Source organism: Oryzias latipes, chromosome 18 (assembly GCF_002234675.1).
Source record: "Oryzias latipes chromosome 18, ASM223467v1".
Classification (NCBI taxonomy): domain Eukaryota; kingdom Metazoa; phylum Chordata; class Actinopteri; order Beloniformes; family Adrianichthyidae; genus Oryzias; species Oryzias latipes.
Window position 1 is genome coordinate 18,594,173 of NC_019876.2, and position 18,530 is coordinate 18,612,702.

At 38.9% G+C, this 18,530-nt stretch overlaps 1 protein-coding gene and 1 non-coding gene across 2 annotated transcripts in view; one reads left to right on the forward strand and one right to left on the reverse strand.

The window, feature by feature from the left end:
- The window catches only part of c18h20orf27 (chromosome 18 C20orf27 homolog), a 33,609-nt gene extending 18,007 nt beyond the window's left edge, over window positions 1-15,602 (forward strand). Inside the window, exons 4-6 of the mRNA XM_004079849.4 lie at window positions 1,323-1,461; window positions 2,041-2,166; window positions 14,135-15,602. Coding sequence (XP_004079897.1) covers window positions 1,323-1,461; window positions 2,041-2,166; window positions 14,135-14,235 — 366 coding nt within the window. The 3' untranslated portion in view covers window positions 14,236-15,602. The remainder of the gene's footprint in view (window positions 1-1,322; window positions 1,462-2,040; window positions 2,167-14,134) is intronic.
- trnag-gcc lies at window positions 9,446-9,516 on the reverse strand. Its single transcript has one exon. It is a non-coding gene; the product is annotated as a tRNA-Gly (tRNA).
- Window positions 15,603-18,530: the final 2,928 nt, after the last annotated feature.

The following is an 18,530-nucleotide window of genomic DNA, read 5'->3' on the forward strand; positions in this document are numbered from 1 at the left end:
AGTTTCCCCCCAAAAATAACCTTTACTACCACCTACAAATTTAAACCCCTTGGGATTGTCATGCATCTTCTTCTAACTCTTTGAGCATCATTGGTAAGCTACTTGGGGATAAAATGTTGGCTTTAAAGTTTAGAGATTTTTAATGGTGTTAGTGTACCAAGCTTGCAAAAGGGGTGTTTCTGTGTTGTTCGCCTATCTCTTACTAGAATATTGTGAAAATTGAAAACAATAATCCCTGTCTCAAGATGAACAAAACAATATAATAATTTAAATAAACATATGGCCATGGTTAAAAAAAAAACCTTAATTGCCAAGGAAATCCCAAAATTAACTTCTGACAATACTTCTGAAAATGACAAAGAAGATAAAGATAGATTTTTTTTGTTTTTTTCAGAAAAGTGATTTCGATTAGATACAATGATGAATGGTGACATATTCAGGTTTTATCATCATAAATCTGACTTCAATGTTCAAAAACATGCTTCAAAGGTAATTTTGCAACTCTAAATTGTCCATAGGTGTGAGTGTGAGAGTGAATGGATGTGTGATTGTGGACACACTACCCTGCGACAGACTGGCGACCTGCCCAGGGTGTCCCCCTGCCTTCGCCCATAAGTGGCCGGGATAGGCTCCGGCAGCCCCGTGACCCCGAAAGGGATAAAACGGAATAGAAAATGAATGAATGAAATCTGACTTCAGAGGACTCAGTGCCTCACCAGCCATCAACCTCACTGCACGTCACTGAGTAGTTGTGTTGGTCAGAGAGAGGCGGAGAAAAGAGTGTGTGGGTGTGTGATGAGAGAGAGGTGCCTGTGTGTGTGGAGGGGGTAGCTGACCTCCAGGGTAGTCGAGTTGTTAACTCTGGCTAAGCTGCATTTGATGTGTGTACTGAAGGTGGACACTTTCCTTGTTTTATGAGTGTTTTATGGAGTGTTTTATGAGTGTTTTATGGAAAATAATATGGCTTTAATTGCGTGTTTGTGTGTACGTCTTGGCAGGTCAGTGTGTGGTGTGGCTCTTTGACTCTCACAGTGAAAATATTCGGCTCTTGGTGTCAAACCTGTTCGCCACCCCTGTGCTATATGATATATTTAACTGAAATTGATGATCCAAACAACCAATGATTTATGAAGAAAAATCTTGAAAATTATAGGGGGGGTGCCCAAACTTTCTCATACTACTGTATATTCTCACATCTGGGGTATTAACACTTTTAAAAAAAAATCCTTTTTAGAAATTTAAAAAAAACTTTTTTTTTATTGGAAGATTGTTTGGAAGTCTTTTAGAAAAAAGGCAAATGTCCCTGTTTCAATCCCTCTCAGGTTGGCTTCTTGAAGACCCAGCATCGCTATGAGATTGTCTTCACCCTACCAGAGGTGCCAGGTCTGGGTAAAAACGTGTGCCCAGCACCAGTGCCAAGTCCTCATCTGCGGATCACCAACATCCTACCTGCTCCAGAGGGTTAGTAATAGAATACATTTACAAGAGAGCTAAAATAATTGGTATTAATGCTCTTAACCAGCATTGCAGTGTAAAAAGCATTGCAAACTGTAGCTGCATGTAACCTGTGATTACAGCAGACAGGTCACATAGATTCAATGCAGTGAACTAACTTCAAAAATCAAACTCCAACACAAACATTCGACACACGTGACGGCTGGAGCAGCTGCTTTCATAGATTTGTTTCTACAAACTTCGGCCAATAAAAATGCTGAAATGTGCTAAAGGGGATCCTCTAATATGCCGGGGGAGGGATGCCCACTGAACTGCCTGTAACTGAAGGAGGTTATTGACCTTTATGTTCAGCTCTTTCCCACAGCCTTCCTATTACCCTCCCAGCTGCCGTGTCCAGGCCTCGGTGGATTCTAACTACTGCACTGCTGTGTTTAATAAATTCCTGACTCTTTATTTATGAGTCACCTGTGTTGACATATATGGTTGTCATTCAGATAAATTACAGCTGACATATGGTTTGTGAATTGAATGCTGAAAAAAAAATGAACAAACAGTCCTCTGCTTTGTGTTTTCTATTGTTTCTAGGAGGCCTAAAGGTTGCATGCGAGTACATGGCCCTGCAGGAGGGAGTTCTGTGTGAGGAGGTGCTGCTGCTAAGCGAGACCAATGATGACGTCTGTGTCAGAGTCAAAGTTCATGCCAGAGTCATGGGTGAGGTTGTTTTATCAAGATCATTATCAGATAATGATCTTGATGTCCTGTGCTGATATGGAGATGTTTCAGCACTCTTTGGCCTGCCAGATCTGCAACACAGAAAACATTATAAATCTTTATTTGGTACAGCTTTAAAATGACTGAAATTATTGGGCTTTTAAGAATTACTTGTGTTTAAAAATGATTTCAATCTTTTTATTGGAGTTCTCAAAAACTTAAACTTTTAACTTTAAACTTTAACCTTGATAATACAGTGATGAACACTAACCACAAAACCTATGTCAACATTTAAAAAAAATCTGATTTTACTACCTAATGTCTCCGTTTATTGGTTGTTACACAAAAGACCCAAGATATGAGTAATATTCACACATTTTCACCTGGTATTGTCGACCTTTATTAAGGGGTCTTGCAGAGAAATAAAAGCTGGATTTTACTGCACTACTGCCTCCTGCTGGTCAATAGCTGGTCAGTCGCTTTTTAAATCATTAAAAAATGTTTTTGCTTTATTTATAATTCTATAGAACTGACATAATTGAATAGTCAATAGAATATAGTTAGTAACCAATGAAACATTCACATACCAGTTTCAGTTTTTGGTGTGTCTTTCGTTTTTCTGGTATTTCATCTTGTGTTTAGATTAGTTTCTCTCTCTGCCAGTTAACCCTGTGTTAGCAGAAGTGAATTGGATTCCTGGTATTTGTGTAAGCAGATGGAGAATTAGGTAAAGTGTGTGTGTGTGGGGGGGTCTCGTCTGCCTGCATAAGGATGGCTGACAATGTGCCAGTTTATTTTTGTGTTCATGCTTTTGTGTGTTTGAGGGGGAATCAGCTCTGAGTCTGTAGTTTTAGTCTCATGACCTGGACATCTGTCTACATATTTGTAATTGAGACGGATGAAAACCAGATCAGTGGATCAAGCTGTTCCTACACCTCACTGTACATCTGCTGTTAGATAAGAGCCTGGTTGAGGAAAAACAGCAATTTTGCTGCAGAGCAAAGCTAACTTTAAGACTAGAAAAAAAAATCTGTTTTTTAGTCTTATGTATTTTGCATACATATTAGATAAAATGTTTATATTTTTATCCTTTCTTTCTTTATGGATACATGTCAATTTTTTAACATAGAAAATCAGATATTTGGACATTTTAAAAAGATACTTTCCTAAATCAAAGGGTTCAACTTCTAGAGGATCATTAGTAATTTTCCTACATTAATTCAAGGGTCATCTTCATGATACAATAATGTGATTATTAATTTTTTTACACTACTGCAGTTTGTGTGATTATGAGTGCTGCATATTTTTTTTACTAATTACTATGTAAGCATTGAGCTTGAAAATTAAAAAGTATAAACTTTCTGATCTTTAATCAGTTTTCACGCAACATCCGTACACAATATCAGCAACACTTGGTTAACAAATGGTTAACATAGATTTATTGTAAAAATGGTGATTCATCACATGTTGAGCAAAAGTTTCAAAGATGAAAATCAGGTCCAGACTCACTGTTTAATCCCTTATTTGATCATTTTTTTGATTATAGTATTCTAACTTTGTATGGAGTCCTATACTGTTCATAATTAAATGAATAAATATTTAATTCAATAAATAAATGACCTCATGCAAATACACAATCAACCAATAAATCTCTCATAAATATATAAAAAGATCATGAAATTGTGAAAAACCTGCACACTAATTTTAAATTAGCCATTATATTATTCAATATATTTCATTTTGCTTTAAAAACCTGTTCATTATTTTAAAATATAATTTTAAAATATTCATTTTAATCATGTTGAATATTATTATAATTCTACGTCAGAACCTCGGATTTCAAAATCAATATTTTCCAAAGTATCTTTGTTTTTATTTCATGTTGCTGTTTTTCAGAATGACTTATTTATTTCATGAAGAGCTTTTTCAGGAGAACGAGTCTATCTGTCAATCAGTGAAAGTGGGCGGGATCTAAACGCTCATTGGCTCATCCATGGAAATCGACTCATATTCCTCAATACCCGCTCAGCGGTGTACCAGTCAGAGAGATGACAGATTTCAGTGATATCTGCACGCCATGCTGACATTTGAAGATCAAATAGAGTCAAACAATCTGTCTGCTGCAGAAGATGCAAACATTTTGTAGTTTGAGGGTTTGTGTGGACCAAACCACAGAGGAGCTCCGGTCGTCCACGTCTCGAAGTTCCCCATTGAAACACTCTTCATTCTCACGCCATTCATTCAGAGCTCTTCTCTGCTCTGCAGCTAACACAGCTCTGCTGTCTGTGCTCACAGATCCAATCTGACGTCACATCGTGCCTTACACTATGTCGGCTCGCAGGAGGCGAGCTGGCGGCCAGACCGGCTGGGGAAAGCGGAACAGGCCTGGTCGGGCCTCCTGAACCTTATGATATTTTTTTATTTTCATTGAGACAATGATTATAAATCAGGTCCACTGGTTTTATTTTTCCCTCTCGGGGAAAATGTTGAACCTTTCCTTCGATGACGTTTCTGACAGTGTTCGGAAAACGCAGCGGAGATCCGGGGTTTGATTTGAGGTTCACTTCCCCGTTCGGACGCCTCCAGAGCGGGTTAATAAAAGAATCAGGCTCTGTACTTTGGAGGAAACCTTTTTTTATTATTGCTTTTCTGGCGAACTGAGCAACAGACCCTTAACTTGCGCTCACACACACACACACTTGCTGCGCGCTCTGTTTTACACGTAAGTTAAGACGTAGTTTGACTGCAGGAGTTGAAGCAGAGCCTCTCTCTGGGATGATCTCATGAACTCAAACATGGAAACATTGATATCATGTAGAACTATTCAAAATAAATAAACCTGATCACTGAACACTCTCCGTGTGCATTGTGCATCCATGCATTGTAAGTGAGATAATCACAGACACCCCTCCACATGTGGCTATCAGGCTAAAAATATTAGCTGGTAGCTCCTCACACATGCCGCATAGTGCGTTCATGGAAGTTCAGTTCATAGAAGCGTAGTGGAACTCCAACAGCCACCCAGCCTAACTTAGACCACTGCTATATGTTCATGAGAAGATGAAAACCGCTGAACCGACCACAGAATCACCCAAATTATGTAAACTCACCCAAAGCCATTTTTATCCGCAAATTTTATCCGCAAATTCTGGTAACACTGTGGATGTGTTGAGGTGCATACTCCCCCTAGTGTTTTGCGCCGTCACATTCGCTGAAGCATCTTCCATCAATGTAGTTAGGGTGCTGCTGCTTATGTCTGAGTAAAGGAGTAACCAATCACAAAGGTGTCTCCGCCTTGTCTGGTTTGATTGACAGAGTCCTTCTCCTGAAAAAGCTCTTCATGAAATAAATAAGTCATTCTGAAAAACAGCAACATGAAATAAATACAAAGCTACTTTGGAAAATATTGATTTTGAAATCCAAGGTTCTGAAAAAAGACGTAGAATTATAATAATATTCAACATGATTAAAATGAATATTTTAAAATTATATTTTAAAATAATGAACAGGTTTTTAAAGCAAAATGAAATATATTGAATAATATAATGGCTAATTTAAAATTAGTGTGCAGGTTTTTCACAATTTCATGATCTTTTTATATATTTATGAGAGATTTATTGTTTGATTGTGTATTTGCATGAGGTCATATTTATTTATTGAATTAAATATTTATTCATTTAATTATGAACAGTATAGGACTCCATAACTTTGTCTTTAAAGTGTGTTGAAATCTTTGTAATAAAAAATGAATGTTGCTGATCTTCATTGCTGATGTTGCCATTGTTCTTTGTTAACAAGAATTAACAAGTTAATATGATATTATTATGTTTATATGGGCTGCACGGTGGGGCAGTGGTTAGCGCTCTTGCCTCACAGCAAGAAAGCCCCCTGTTCAATTCCCAGCTGGGAGACCTGAAACAGAACACCAATGAGGGACCTTTCTGTGTGGAGTTTGCATGTTGTCCCCGTACATGTGTGGGTTCTCTCCGGGGTCTCCGGCTCCTTCCCACCATCCAAAAACATGCTTCTTAGGTTAATTTGTCACTCCAAAATGTCCCTAGGTGTGAATGTAAGAGTGCATGGGTGTGTGATATGTGTGACCCTGCGACAGACTGCCAACCTGTCCAGGCTGTCCCCTGCCTTCGCCCATAAGTGGATAGGCTCCGGCAGCCCCGTGGCCCTGAAAGGGATAAACGGAAGAAAATGAATGACTGAATGAAAATGACATTTTTTGCATTTCGCTAAGCCAATTATAACAGTTCTATGAAATAACAAAAATAATGTGCAAAAATAATTTGATTATTTTAGCTGTTGTGAAGTTCAAAACTTTTTCATGGCATATGTAGTGCTTTTCTGCCTTCATTAAGGGCTAACCACACAAACATCTGTGCCAGTATCGGTATCGGACGATATTTGCATAATTACAGTTTATCGGTGTCTGTATTTTTGAACTTGTTCCTAATAGATTGAAAGCTTATGTTTACAGTCATAGTCAATAATTGACTTTTTTCCAGTAAATGTTATTTTTTGATACGGATACGTGTTTTTCCAAATAGGTCCCTGGCAATGGGATGCTTATGGTTTACAGTTATGTCCAATATTCAATAAATGGACTGAATGCTTATAGATAGATCTAGATTATAGATATATTTATATGACAGTTTTAAATTTATACTTGTTCCTATATGATCCTTTGCTGTATAAAAAGGTCAATAATAATAATATTAATGGATTGAATTTTGTATGCGCTTTTCCAGACTCTTAAGGCGCTTATGATTCATTCATTCCGTTCTCATTCATACTTGGTGATACTAAGCTACTGATGTAGGGGCAGGCTGACAGAGGGGTGTGGCTCTCGGTGCTCACATGGCGCCTATGACCATCACCGGGAGCATTCATGCGCATCCACACACCAGTGGAGCATACTGTTGGGGTTTCTTGCCCAGGGAAACAACAGGGGTTGACTGGGGGGAGTGGGGATCGAACTGCAGATCCTTTGATCATTGGATGACTCGTTTACACCACCTGAGCCACTATCTAAACTTTGTGTTACTGTAGACCAGGGGTCGGGAACCTATGGCTCGCGAGCCATATATGGCTCTTTTGATGGTCACATGTGGCTCACAGACAAATCTTTAATTATACTTTTTTTTTTTTTTTTCATTAGACCAGTCCTTCTCTCGGGCGGGATGCGATGCCAGAGGCGCGCAGCATGAGCGGTGCTTGGAGAACAAAATCTGCGCCTGCACCATCAGTTACTATTATCTATTATTTCACAGAGTTTGTAACAGCTGGAAACCTGTGAATTGACGTGCCTAAAACTGCGCGCTCCCGTCTCCCGAAAGAGCGCGCAGTTGCGGGGACTGGATGTCAGAGGAAGAAAGCAGGGGGGGGCAGTGAACCGCGCAGGGATTGTAAAATCGTAAAACCCGCTGCCCGTCACTCACTGCAGCGTGTGAGTGTGTGTTTGGCTCCATGTCTGGATGTGATCAGTCTGTCACAACTACAGAACATTCAGACCTACGATCACGTTTAAAGTCTCAACGCCTGCGTGAAGCAGAAACTCCACGTATCAACCAGACTAGACAATCAGCAAAACTACCACGAGAAATACTCATCATTTATCAGCAACAACACAACAATGTTATTAAAAAAGAATCCACAGACTTATTGTACTTTAAAAATGTTGAAATTACATCAAATGCACACATTCATTTGTATATTTAGTTTTAAACATATTGTTGCGGTCTGAGTTGGACTGGGTGGGTGTTGGGTCGCGTTAAAAGTTCTGGAGTTCATTAAACGCATCAAGCAGAGATCTGATTGGCCCTCAGTTCTGTCGCTCAGGCTGTTGTTAGGTAGTTTGGACCAATGGGGTTCAGCCATGGGCCGAATAAGGGAAATGGGAGGGCTGACGCGGCAGTGAGCGAATATAAAGTTGGGAGAAGCGCTCTCTTCTCAGCGGGAGAGATTCAGGATTTGCTTAATTAATTTTATGGCGTTCGTTGCGGTCTACAGTAACCAGAATACAGAACCCTAAAAGAGGTTAAGTCTCCGTGCCTCATTGTGGGAAAGGGACGCTACATTATTGAATGGCTCTTTCGAAATTACATTTAAAAATATGTGGCGTTTATGGCTCTCTTGGCCAAAAAGGTTCCCGACCCCTGCTGTAGACACTAAAGTATCTGCAAGTATTGGCGATTGGCCGCTGTTGCAGGGGAAATATCGGTATCGGCTGGAAAAATTATATTAGCCCATCCCTAAGCCAGACCATAATGACCAATGTGGGTTTCAGTGTCTGTTTCAGATAAACTTTGATACATGGGCAGGCTAAGTGGAACCAAACTTTCCGATCAACCTCTGTGCCTCTACTCCACAGTCGATATCAACCGAAATGTTTTTTTTTTTTTGGCTTTTTTTACAGGACCGATTATTCAAGTAGTCAAATAACCGATATTTGAAGCCAATTTGCAGTTAAAGTAAAAATGCTGGCATCAAAGTTTAGAATAATACAAACACCAACGATTAACTCTGTTTATTTGAAAAAATTAAATAAAAACGCAAATAAATAGCTTCTAAAAGTGCAGGGAGTAGCAGCCTCAGGATCATCTGATATACATAAAAGAAAGATAAACAGTTCCATAAAATTTTCCATACTAAATAAAGTAAAAATGTTGAATAAATTCAGGGACTTCAGTGATGTTGAATAAATTCAATGACTTCAGTGAGGTCAAAATGTAAAGACAGACAGACAGACATAAATACAAACAGCAAAAAAGAAGTGGCATTTACTGAGGAATTTAAACAAAAATAAATAAGTAAAAATACACACAAAAAGCAACCGTTAAAGAACAGAAAATGCAACCTGATAAATGCCCGATCAAAGGTATTTCTTTTGTTAACGGGTTAGTAACGCGTAAAAGGGGCACCTCTAGTTGCTAGTAGTGTGAAATTGTACCATGGGCGGTACAATGCTGGAGACAGTGGAGCTGATTTGAGCCAAAAAAACAGTTTAAAATTGGCCCGTCTGATAAAAATAGATCAATCCTGATATACCTCAAAATAACAAATATCAACTACGAAAATTGGCCTGGCCGGTTCGGATGACCCCTGCTCCACAGCCACCTAGACAGATGTTTAGATCTTTTTTGGCATTGTGATGAGTGGTTAAACAATGTAAAATCTGTATTTAAAATACTTCTTTAACTGGTGGTTTGGTTGTGGACGAGGTTATAAAACAGTATGATGTAGGTTTGAAGAAAAAAAGAAAAGGATACATTGCATTGGCCGGGAATCGAACCCGGGCCTCCCGCGTGGCAGGCGAGAATTCTACCACTGAACCACCAATGCATCTGCTGCTGTTGAATTACCATGTCAACAATTTCCCTGCAGTCATTTGGGAGGCAGCACCATCTGTGTGTGGGGGAGGGTAAAAATCCCTCTCTTTCCCCCAGCTCTCAGAATGCATTACAGCAACACTGGTGTTGTTCTCTGTCTTTGACCCTTGAGAGATAATAGATACACATTTAGATTGGTGCAAATAAACTGTCCAGAGATTTTTTTAAACGGGTGATCTTCAAAGTTTTGTTCACTCTGCTTTTGCTCTACTAACAGCAGCAGACAACACTTCACTCCTCCAATCCAAAAACCATTTACTTTCTTCTTTTAGTTTTCTAGTTTTCAACAAAGAAGATGTATAACAAAATGCCATGATCTGCAATAAATGCAGTTAATACAAATTTATTCTGTATCAGAAATGCCTTTAAACTATAAAGCAAATACCAGTAGAGAAGCTCTATGACAAATAGGCTGAACTAATAAAATCAAGCGTTGCTCAAAAGCATCGAAAAGTGGCCAATTCACAAATTTAAAGCAGCTGAATTCCAATAAATAAAGATAGTATGAGTTTAAGATTTAATTTAATTTCAGTATGAAGGTAAAGTACCAAAAGTGCCTTTAACAAAAGAACATTGATATAGTGTCATTGCAAAGTTTAAAAAATAAAGAAAGTTTAAAAAATAAAGAAAGTGGAAGTTGGCTTAAATTGTAAATTGGGAAAAAAAGACACTGCTCAATAAAACAATAAAATGCTGTAGAGTGATTTTACATAAAGTTAAGTGTTTAAAAATTACAGTGCATTGTTATGCAAATTATATTTTTGATGGATTTTTCTAAATAGTCATTGCAATTGACCGTCAGCATCATTTACAATTAGCTAACCTTTCTAAATATTAAATGGGTTTTAACAAACCTAAGCATACCTAAACTAAAATCAAAAGCTTTTCCAATCAAAAACATCTTATTTTAAGATCACATTTTAACATAAGGAGGCCTCATTTTGCAGCAGCTTCTCAATTTTTGCATTTATTGAACTTGTGAGTTTTTGGAGTTTCTGTCATGTGAGGGGGAGGCTCGAGAGCCAGTAGGACCCAGACGCAGAGGCAGAGGCACACGGTTCAAGGACAAGGGGGTTTAATAACAAAAACAAACAAAAGGCGCTGCCGAGCAGGATTACAAAACAAAACAAAACTTACTGTGGCGTGGCTAGGAACATGGAACGTGAGCGTGACTAGAAACATGGAGACATGAACACCATGACAAAGGTAAATGGACCAGCACAGGAGGAAGGCAGAGACAAGACTTATATACAGACAGGGCAGACAAGACACAGGTGAACACAATCAGGGCAGATGGGGACCAAAGGAAGTAAAACTCAAGAAACATGACAAGACAGGAAACCTTTCAAAATAAAACAGGAAACAGAACCAAACAAGACAGAACAAGAACTAAAACGAAAAACAAGACACAACAAACTCAAACCACGACAGTTTCTGTTTGAATGATTGTGACGCCCCATTTGATGTCTAGGTTTACCTCGAGGAGCATAACATAAAAGTAATGGTTTTGTCACCAAATTTAAATAAAAACACCAAAAGAATGTCTCCATACAAATATAACAAATGTATTTACAAATTAATGAATAAAAACCAACAAGAACTTAAAGGGGAAGCAAAAAGAAAACAAAACTACAATAAACAAAAGACAACACAGAGTGGGCTTGAACACAAAACTACAAAGTACAAAACAACCTACAAAGTACCACAAAAAACGACAACACACAATAAAGTGCAACAAAACAAGTGGAGAAAAGCGTCATGGTGCAGTGGAGACATCCAAGGTTTAAAAGGCTGCCTCCATCAGCTTGGGTCCAAATGGAAGCCACACCTTCATGCACCACACCTGAAAGTAATCAGACAAACATACACACAAAGATGCACAAAAACACAGATGTCCCACTCTGATACACAAACAAGATACCCAAAAAACAACAAAGTCCCACCCTGAAAGAAAATAATACACAACAACACACAGAACAAACAAAACCAAATACGGCCACAGCTGTAACAATGTCTTTGCCGAATGTCAGAATAGCTTCCCAGAGTTGCTGTTTAGATGTGAACTACTTTGGGCTGTCATGGATTATTTTAGTAGTCGATTGGTCGACGATTACTTTTTTTGATTAGTCAATACCGTAATTATTGTTTATGTAAGGTGACAGATAATTTAAAAAAACAACAACAGTGATGGTGATGGTACTCAGTCCGTAGAGGTTTGCGTCAGGTATGGTACTGCTATTGCTCAGTGAAGAGTGTATTCACAGAAATTGAAATTGAATTTCCTTTTTACCTTAAAAAAGATCAAACGTTTAAGGTCCCAGGTAAGCTATATGCTAGCACCAAAAAAGACGTAATTGGCTCGCAAGCTACGGGGTTCCTCCTTCCTGCACTAAATTGATGTCTAAACCTAACATAGAAATGGTAAGCAAACAATTACTTTTATGAACATGTGTTTTACTTTATAGTAAATTATACCATGGTCCGGGTGAATACTTGATTCTGATTGACTGATGGGTGTGCATTAAAAAGTGATATACCACAGTGATAACTGCATGCCTAAAAAAGAAGTTCCGGTCACAAATCACCGCGCTGGAAAAAAACTTAACACGTACGTTGAGATACGTTATTTCACAGTTTACAATGAGACAGCAAAAAGACATGAGTGATTTTGTTGTTTCTTTTAACTTGTTCAGTGAATTTGATCATTTTGATGACTGGGATGCAGCCACAGAGAAAGAGAGACAAGAACATCAAAAGAGGGAGAGGAGACACAAGGAGGTGACACCGGAAGAATTGAACTTTTTGGAAGATGACAAGGACGAGGTAAACACAAAGAAAACCACGAAATGGGCAGTTAATATATTTCGAGACTTCCTGGCTCTAGAAAACATAACAAAACTGCCACCACTCTCAATGAGAGTCTGCGGCTTTTGTATGCGTCTGTTCAGTCCACTAAGGAAGGAGGAGAGTACAGTGCCAGTCTGAGGAGCTTAAAGGGCCGGCATCAATCGCCACGTAAGAGACGTCAACATCATGAGCGACACCGTGTTCAAGAGCAACAATGCGGTTTTTAAGGCAATAATGAAGTGCTACAGAAAGAGACACCAGCTCCCGCCATCTTCGTATTCCTGAGTCAGATCTTGAGAAAATCAGATGCTCATCTGCGCTGTCTCCCAACACGCCCCTTGGCCTCGTCAGAAAGGTGTGGTTTGACATCCAGCTGTGTTTGGCTCGACGTGGGAGGGAGGGTGTGCCGTGATCTGACCATGGCATCTTTTAGCATCTCAGAGACGAGGAAGGCGCTAAATACCTCAGCCTATCGCATAATCCGGACAATAAAAACCCCAAAACTCTGTGCCCAATAAAAAGTTTCAAGAAATACATCTCAAAATGTCCCTCAGACGCAAAATCTTTTTATCTGCATCCGAAGCGCTCCGTCACCACAGCATTGAAGGTTTGGAACTCCAGGGAACCGATAGGCGTCAACTACCTAGGAGCAATGCTAAAAAAAATTAATGAAGAGGTCTGTACAACTAGCCCTATTTTGTCAAACCTCTCTTCTGCTTTTGTAAATAGCCTGCGTGTTTATGATTGCTTCTTTAAGGTGGGTTTGTCACAGATTTACACAAACCACAGCCTGCGGAGCACGGCGATGGGTTGACTCTCAGACACCGGTCTGGAATCACGCCAGATCATGTCTGTGACGGGGCACCGCTGTGAAAGCACCCTGCAGGCTTACTGGGCTCCGTCACTCCAGGAAAGACGAGAATGGAGCAATATTCTGTTGTCCCGCAACGTCGCAACCAGCAGTGGTCAGGGGCCACAAAAACTAAATATCTGTCCTTGGAACAGCAATATGATGGACATGCCAGTATCTCTTTCAAATTTTACGATTAATGGCAATGTTGAATTTAATTTTAAATAAATAATTTTGTCTTTCTAAAGCCGACTTTTTTGGTCGGTACAAAGTTAGCAGGGTCGATGTAAAATAACTTACCTATTAAATAATAAAACCTTTTTTGTTGTTGAAATGTTCAGATTTATTGGTAGAGATTTCTTGTAATAAAATCTTGGAAGCTACTTGTGTATTTGTTTCTTTAACACGCTTTGCTTCATCATCTGCACAATAACGAGCGGTAAGAAATGCACAATGAAGCTTTGATTATTTTATCATGAGGATCAGCATATGATCCTACTTTCTTCCGCTACAGTGCCGGCTCCACACTTGTAACCGTCCGAGGCGAAGCGGAGGACGGTTCAAGCTTCCACGCCGTGCGTTAAAAAGTGATAATGCATACTTCGTCTGCCATTAACCCTTACATATTGTACACCACTGGTCTGTCAAACACTTTAAAAATAGATCAAAAGATGATCAAAGTGGGACTTTTGAGGGCTTTACATTTTGTACAACATTTCTTTCAACTAGAAATAGATTATTTTGTTTATGGAAAGCCTAATGAATGAGACATGTAAATCTTCATGCACCTGCACTCATTCTGCAGTTTATTGATAAAACCTGTCAATGGTAGCTTACAGTAGTTGACTGTTTTTTTGTCTGTCTTCACGTCCAGATCGTCATCATGGCACGCCGATGTTGCTGGAAGGAGTGCGCTGCATTGGCGTGGAGCTGGAGTACGACTCTGAGCACAGTGACTGGCAGGGATTTGACTAAACCTCAAGCTTCTCTCCAACATTATCTGTTGGATCAAAATACATGTACTAGTCATGGTTTCGTGTTGGAAAGTAAATAAAAGCATTGCGACTGCAGACACTCAATAATCATCCGTTATCAGTAATGTAGGAAACACTCCTCTCCTCAGTGGGTAGTTTAGTCCTGTTCACATTCTCCTGTTTATCAGCATTTCCCGTGTTCAGCCACTAGAGGACAGAAACACTTTATAAATCGGAACAGCCTTTAATCTCTCAGCAGCTCCTTGTACAAAGGCTCTTTTGTGAAGGAAACTCAGATTTTTCAGAAGGGTAAAAAACAAACTCAACTGAATGAACTGATCTCTATAATCCTGCCGTGTCATTTCTCAACGTACACATAAATTTTGCTTTATTAATTATTAAAATTTTATGTTTGAGCTGCGGGAGACATTTCTTTTATAGATACTGTAACTTCAAACTGCATTTACGGTTTCTGCATATGTTGTTGTTCTTACAGCAACAGTTTTGGAGAACATGGAAAATTACTGTGTAACTGAAATTGATCGGAAAGGATGCAATGATCGCATGAATTTATCTGTGCAGTTGCAGAAAAATATCTTGCAGGTTTTGTGATTTCAATTTTCTTTTTGAGGGTTTTGGATTTTAAAAGGCATCTGTTTTAAAGCTGTATTTTTCTGCTAAGCAAACGGGGCATTTTTGACCTTGTAAAGACTAACTTGTTCTCCCATTTATCAATATAATGTGTTTCATATTTTGACAATAAAATAAAATGATGTAATTTTCTTCCAGACATGATCACATAGGTTGTTTTGTGAGGTTTTCTCCATTTTGTTTTCATGAATTCATAAAGCCTTCAGAAACATTCATGTTAAGCAAGTGCCTTTCACATTATTGTCCATGTTCTTACCCCACTTAACCTGTTTTTACCTTCAACTGTACTACACGACAAAAAAAGTTATTTTTCATCATCAAATCAACACCGGCCTGTTTGTAGCCTTTGTAGGGTCCGATCCTTTGACTTCCTCTGGCTTGTGTTTACCTCATGAGCCACCTTGCATCATTTTTTTAGTCGTGTGTCAGCTTTAATGGTTGGTTGTTTAATGTTTTGTCACTGAAAAAGATTAAACCTTAAAGGAAACAAATCAACTTGTATTTTTCCTTCTTGATGTGACACCAAGAGCTGTTGGTGTAGAACAGATGACATTGGTTTGTAATTTTTCTGCAAAATAGGTCAAGATAATGTCTTAGTGTTGAACTGAAGAATCTGGTAGGCTGGTCTTTCATGATTGAAGGAGTTTATTGTGTGATACCTGCTCCCTGTGTGTGATTTTCATTTTTAAATGTCAACAAAATAAACAGGAATCTGAATGTCTTGTCATTTCAGTATGGAAACAGCAGGGGGCGATCTACTCTACAAAAAAATAGGAATTTGTCTTAAATTATTGACTCTAGTTTGGGGAAATAGGAAAACATCACTTTTAAGAATTTTTTTTCTTCGTTTTTTTAGTTTCTATAAACTACTTCCTTTGTGTGAACTATATATGAAAAACGATGTTTTTTCAGGACCATCGCATGGAGCTATTTTATCCTGGAACGTTTTAACGTTAAACGTTTCAAACCATTTCATCCTCCAAAATGTTGGAACGCAGCTCATGTCAAGTCAGTGAACATAAGGTAACGGGTAGAAACTTTGACATAAAGCATGAATATCTACTTACTGTACTTTAAATGGTAGTTGGTTCTTTATTTTTTGGCAAATTTACCCAGATTACGTTTTAACGCCTCAAAGTACATTTTCTGTGTGTAACGTATGCCTGAATTTATCCTCTTATTGTGTAAAATATTAAAAGTAGATTTGTGATTAGCATAAATAAAACTTTAACAAATGTAAATTAATGAAAAAACTGAAAAAGTATTATATTATAGTCTAATCCGTTTGGTTTATTTATTTTTTAATTTTGCTGTCTGCACCTTGATCCGCCAAGATATGTTTTTTAGATAAATTGAGAATTAATTTGACCCTTAAAATCCCCCGTTTCTCCTATGATGATGTTAACTTTAATAATATTATGAGATGGTATATGCTATCAAGGAATAACTTGGAGTTGTTTCTTTTTTCCCTTATCAGATTGGAGCCTTTTAACTTTGTTTACAGGCAGCAAAAACTAAAGAGAAATTGGCCACATGGTGAGGTGTTGGACAGCCAAGTTTTTGAACTCTTCTTTGGTTTTGTTTGGATATTTTCCTGCCAGCATCAGAAACAAGCTCCATTGCAAAGTCTGAGACATAAATTACTCCACTCGTCCTTCGTGCGTCACGCAGAACCGGTAAGCGGAGCGGAGCGGGGACGATCCAGCCTCTGAACAGAAATGGCAGGCGCGCGTCGAAACCGTGGCTATGCGTAAAAGTACATTTATAGCCTAAAAACTATTATACACAAAACTAAAAGAATTATGGCCGTGGATTCTTACAGGCAAACAGTAAAAACATTTCTTTGTTTGCGAACCCAGTTTCAAAATAAAGCTCTGTTCTTTAGGATTAGTTTGGCACAAGTTGGTGCGCTTACTCTCGTCAAACTGACAACGCACTGACATATCTGAACAGGCCACACTTTCTTCCTCCGTTTTTATTTTTTGTTTTAAATTAGCAGTAGGCTATGAATCAGGCCAGATGTAACAAATGAAAAACAAAGGGGGTGGCTGTTCTGTTTGCTTTGTGCTTGTTTGCGCAAAGAGAAACCCGCACAGACTGCAACTCCGCTGGAAACCAATGACTGTAAAGTACAGGGGAACTCCGGGGTGATATTTTATCTCTGGAATAATATGTTTTTGCAGTTGTGCATTTTTTTTTAAATCAGAAATTGTTTAATTATGTTTTTTTAGACTTTAACGGGATTTCTGATCAATACAAACATAAACCATGCGCAATTCGGTTTAATTATTCAAAATGCGTTTATTAATAGTACTTTATAAGTATGTTTTGCTTTATAACAACATTTTTTACCACATTGGATCAACATGATTTCAAAGAAATCAGGCCAAATGTATTCCTAAATGTTAGTTATCTCACCCTGGCTTTTTCCCTTCAGCACTTGTCTCCTTTTCGCTTTCAGCCATTGTTTTGCATTTTTCACAAGCCATATGCGTTGACTGTGAAAAATTCAAATCTTTATACTCTCTGACAGACCCAGAATGGTCTACAAGTCACATTGGATTGGGTAGATGAAACGAAAACGAATATCTTCACTATGTAAAGGATTTGAGTGTAATCTGTGTACAAAATTGAGAGGAAACTGTATAAAACTGTGCAAAATCTCACTTTTTCTTACCCTCCTTCCTCCATGAGTCTCTATAAACACATCCCTGTCGTCAATTGGGGCAACTAACTAGTTTATAAGCATCATTAATCCCTGAAATTCATTTGGGTGTGATGTTGTTTATTTGATGGACCTGCAGTCTTATTATGACCGTTTGGAACTGAAGCGTCCAGCGGATCCACACAGACAGACCTGTGCGTAACCTGCGTTTACCACATGATAAACTCAAAAAGATGAACTCTTCAGCTCCCGCGCACGAGGCCGAATGTTTGCCATTCCTACACAGATTTGTCTAGAGCTTGTGCTGGATGCGTGAACTCCGCGTGGCCCGCTGCCCTCCCCCTGACCTCCGGGATTACAGTTATCTCTGCTGATTGATCTAATTGATCAGATTCATCTCCACTAGGCTGCAATCCAGCCGATGCACCAGGGACAGTCAGGGTGGGGGAGGGGTGGGACAGCCGGTGAAGATTAAACAGTTTTCCTTTTGCGGCCCGTGAACACCTACAGGGAGCGACGGCTGTAGGCGGCTGTGTCATGTGACACTATGTGGGCCTTTATGTGCATTAGTGGAATCAGGATTTCGAGTGAAACGTTTTTTTTTTATGAAATTAGATTTGAAAAACTCTTAATAATCATAACAAGAAAAGAAAAAAATATATATCTTGGGAGACCAGCTTAGCTCTGATTTAGTTGAGGTCAACTCAGATCTGGTTGATCTGAATAAACCCAGTGGAGGCTTGTCATTGGGGGGGGGGGGGGGGGGGGGGGACGCAGTGGCTAAAGAGCAGAAAAAGTTCAGCGGTGATGCTCAACGCGGAACACAAAGTTTCAATCTGTCACCAGCAGCATGCAAACTGACAATCATTTATGTTTTACCCTTTTTTTTACAGCATAAGGGAAGACGCCAACCATCCGTAAAGTGTGCCAAAACGCGCGTAAAACTTACGCGTTTAATGGAAATTACGACGTAATTATTT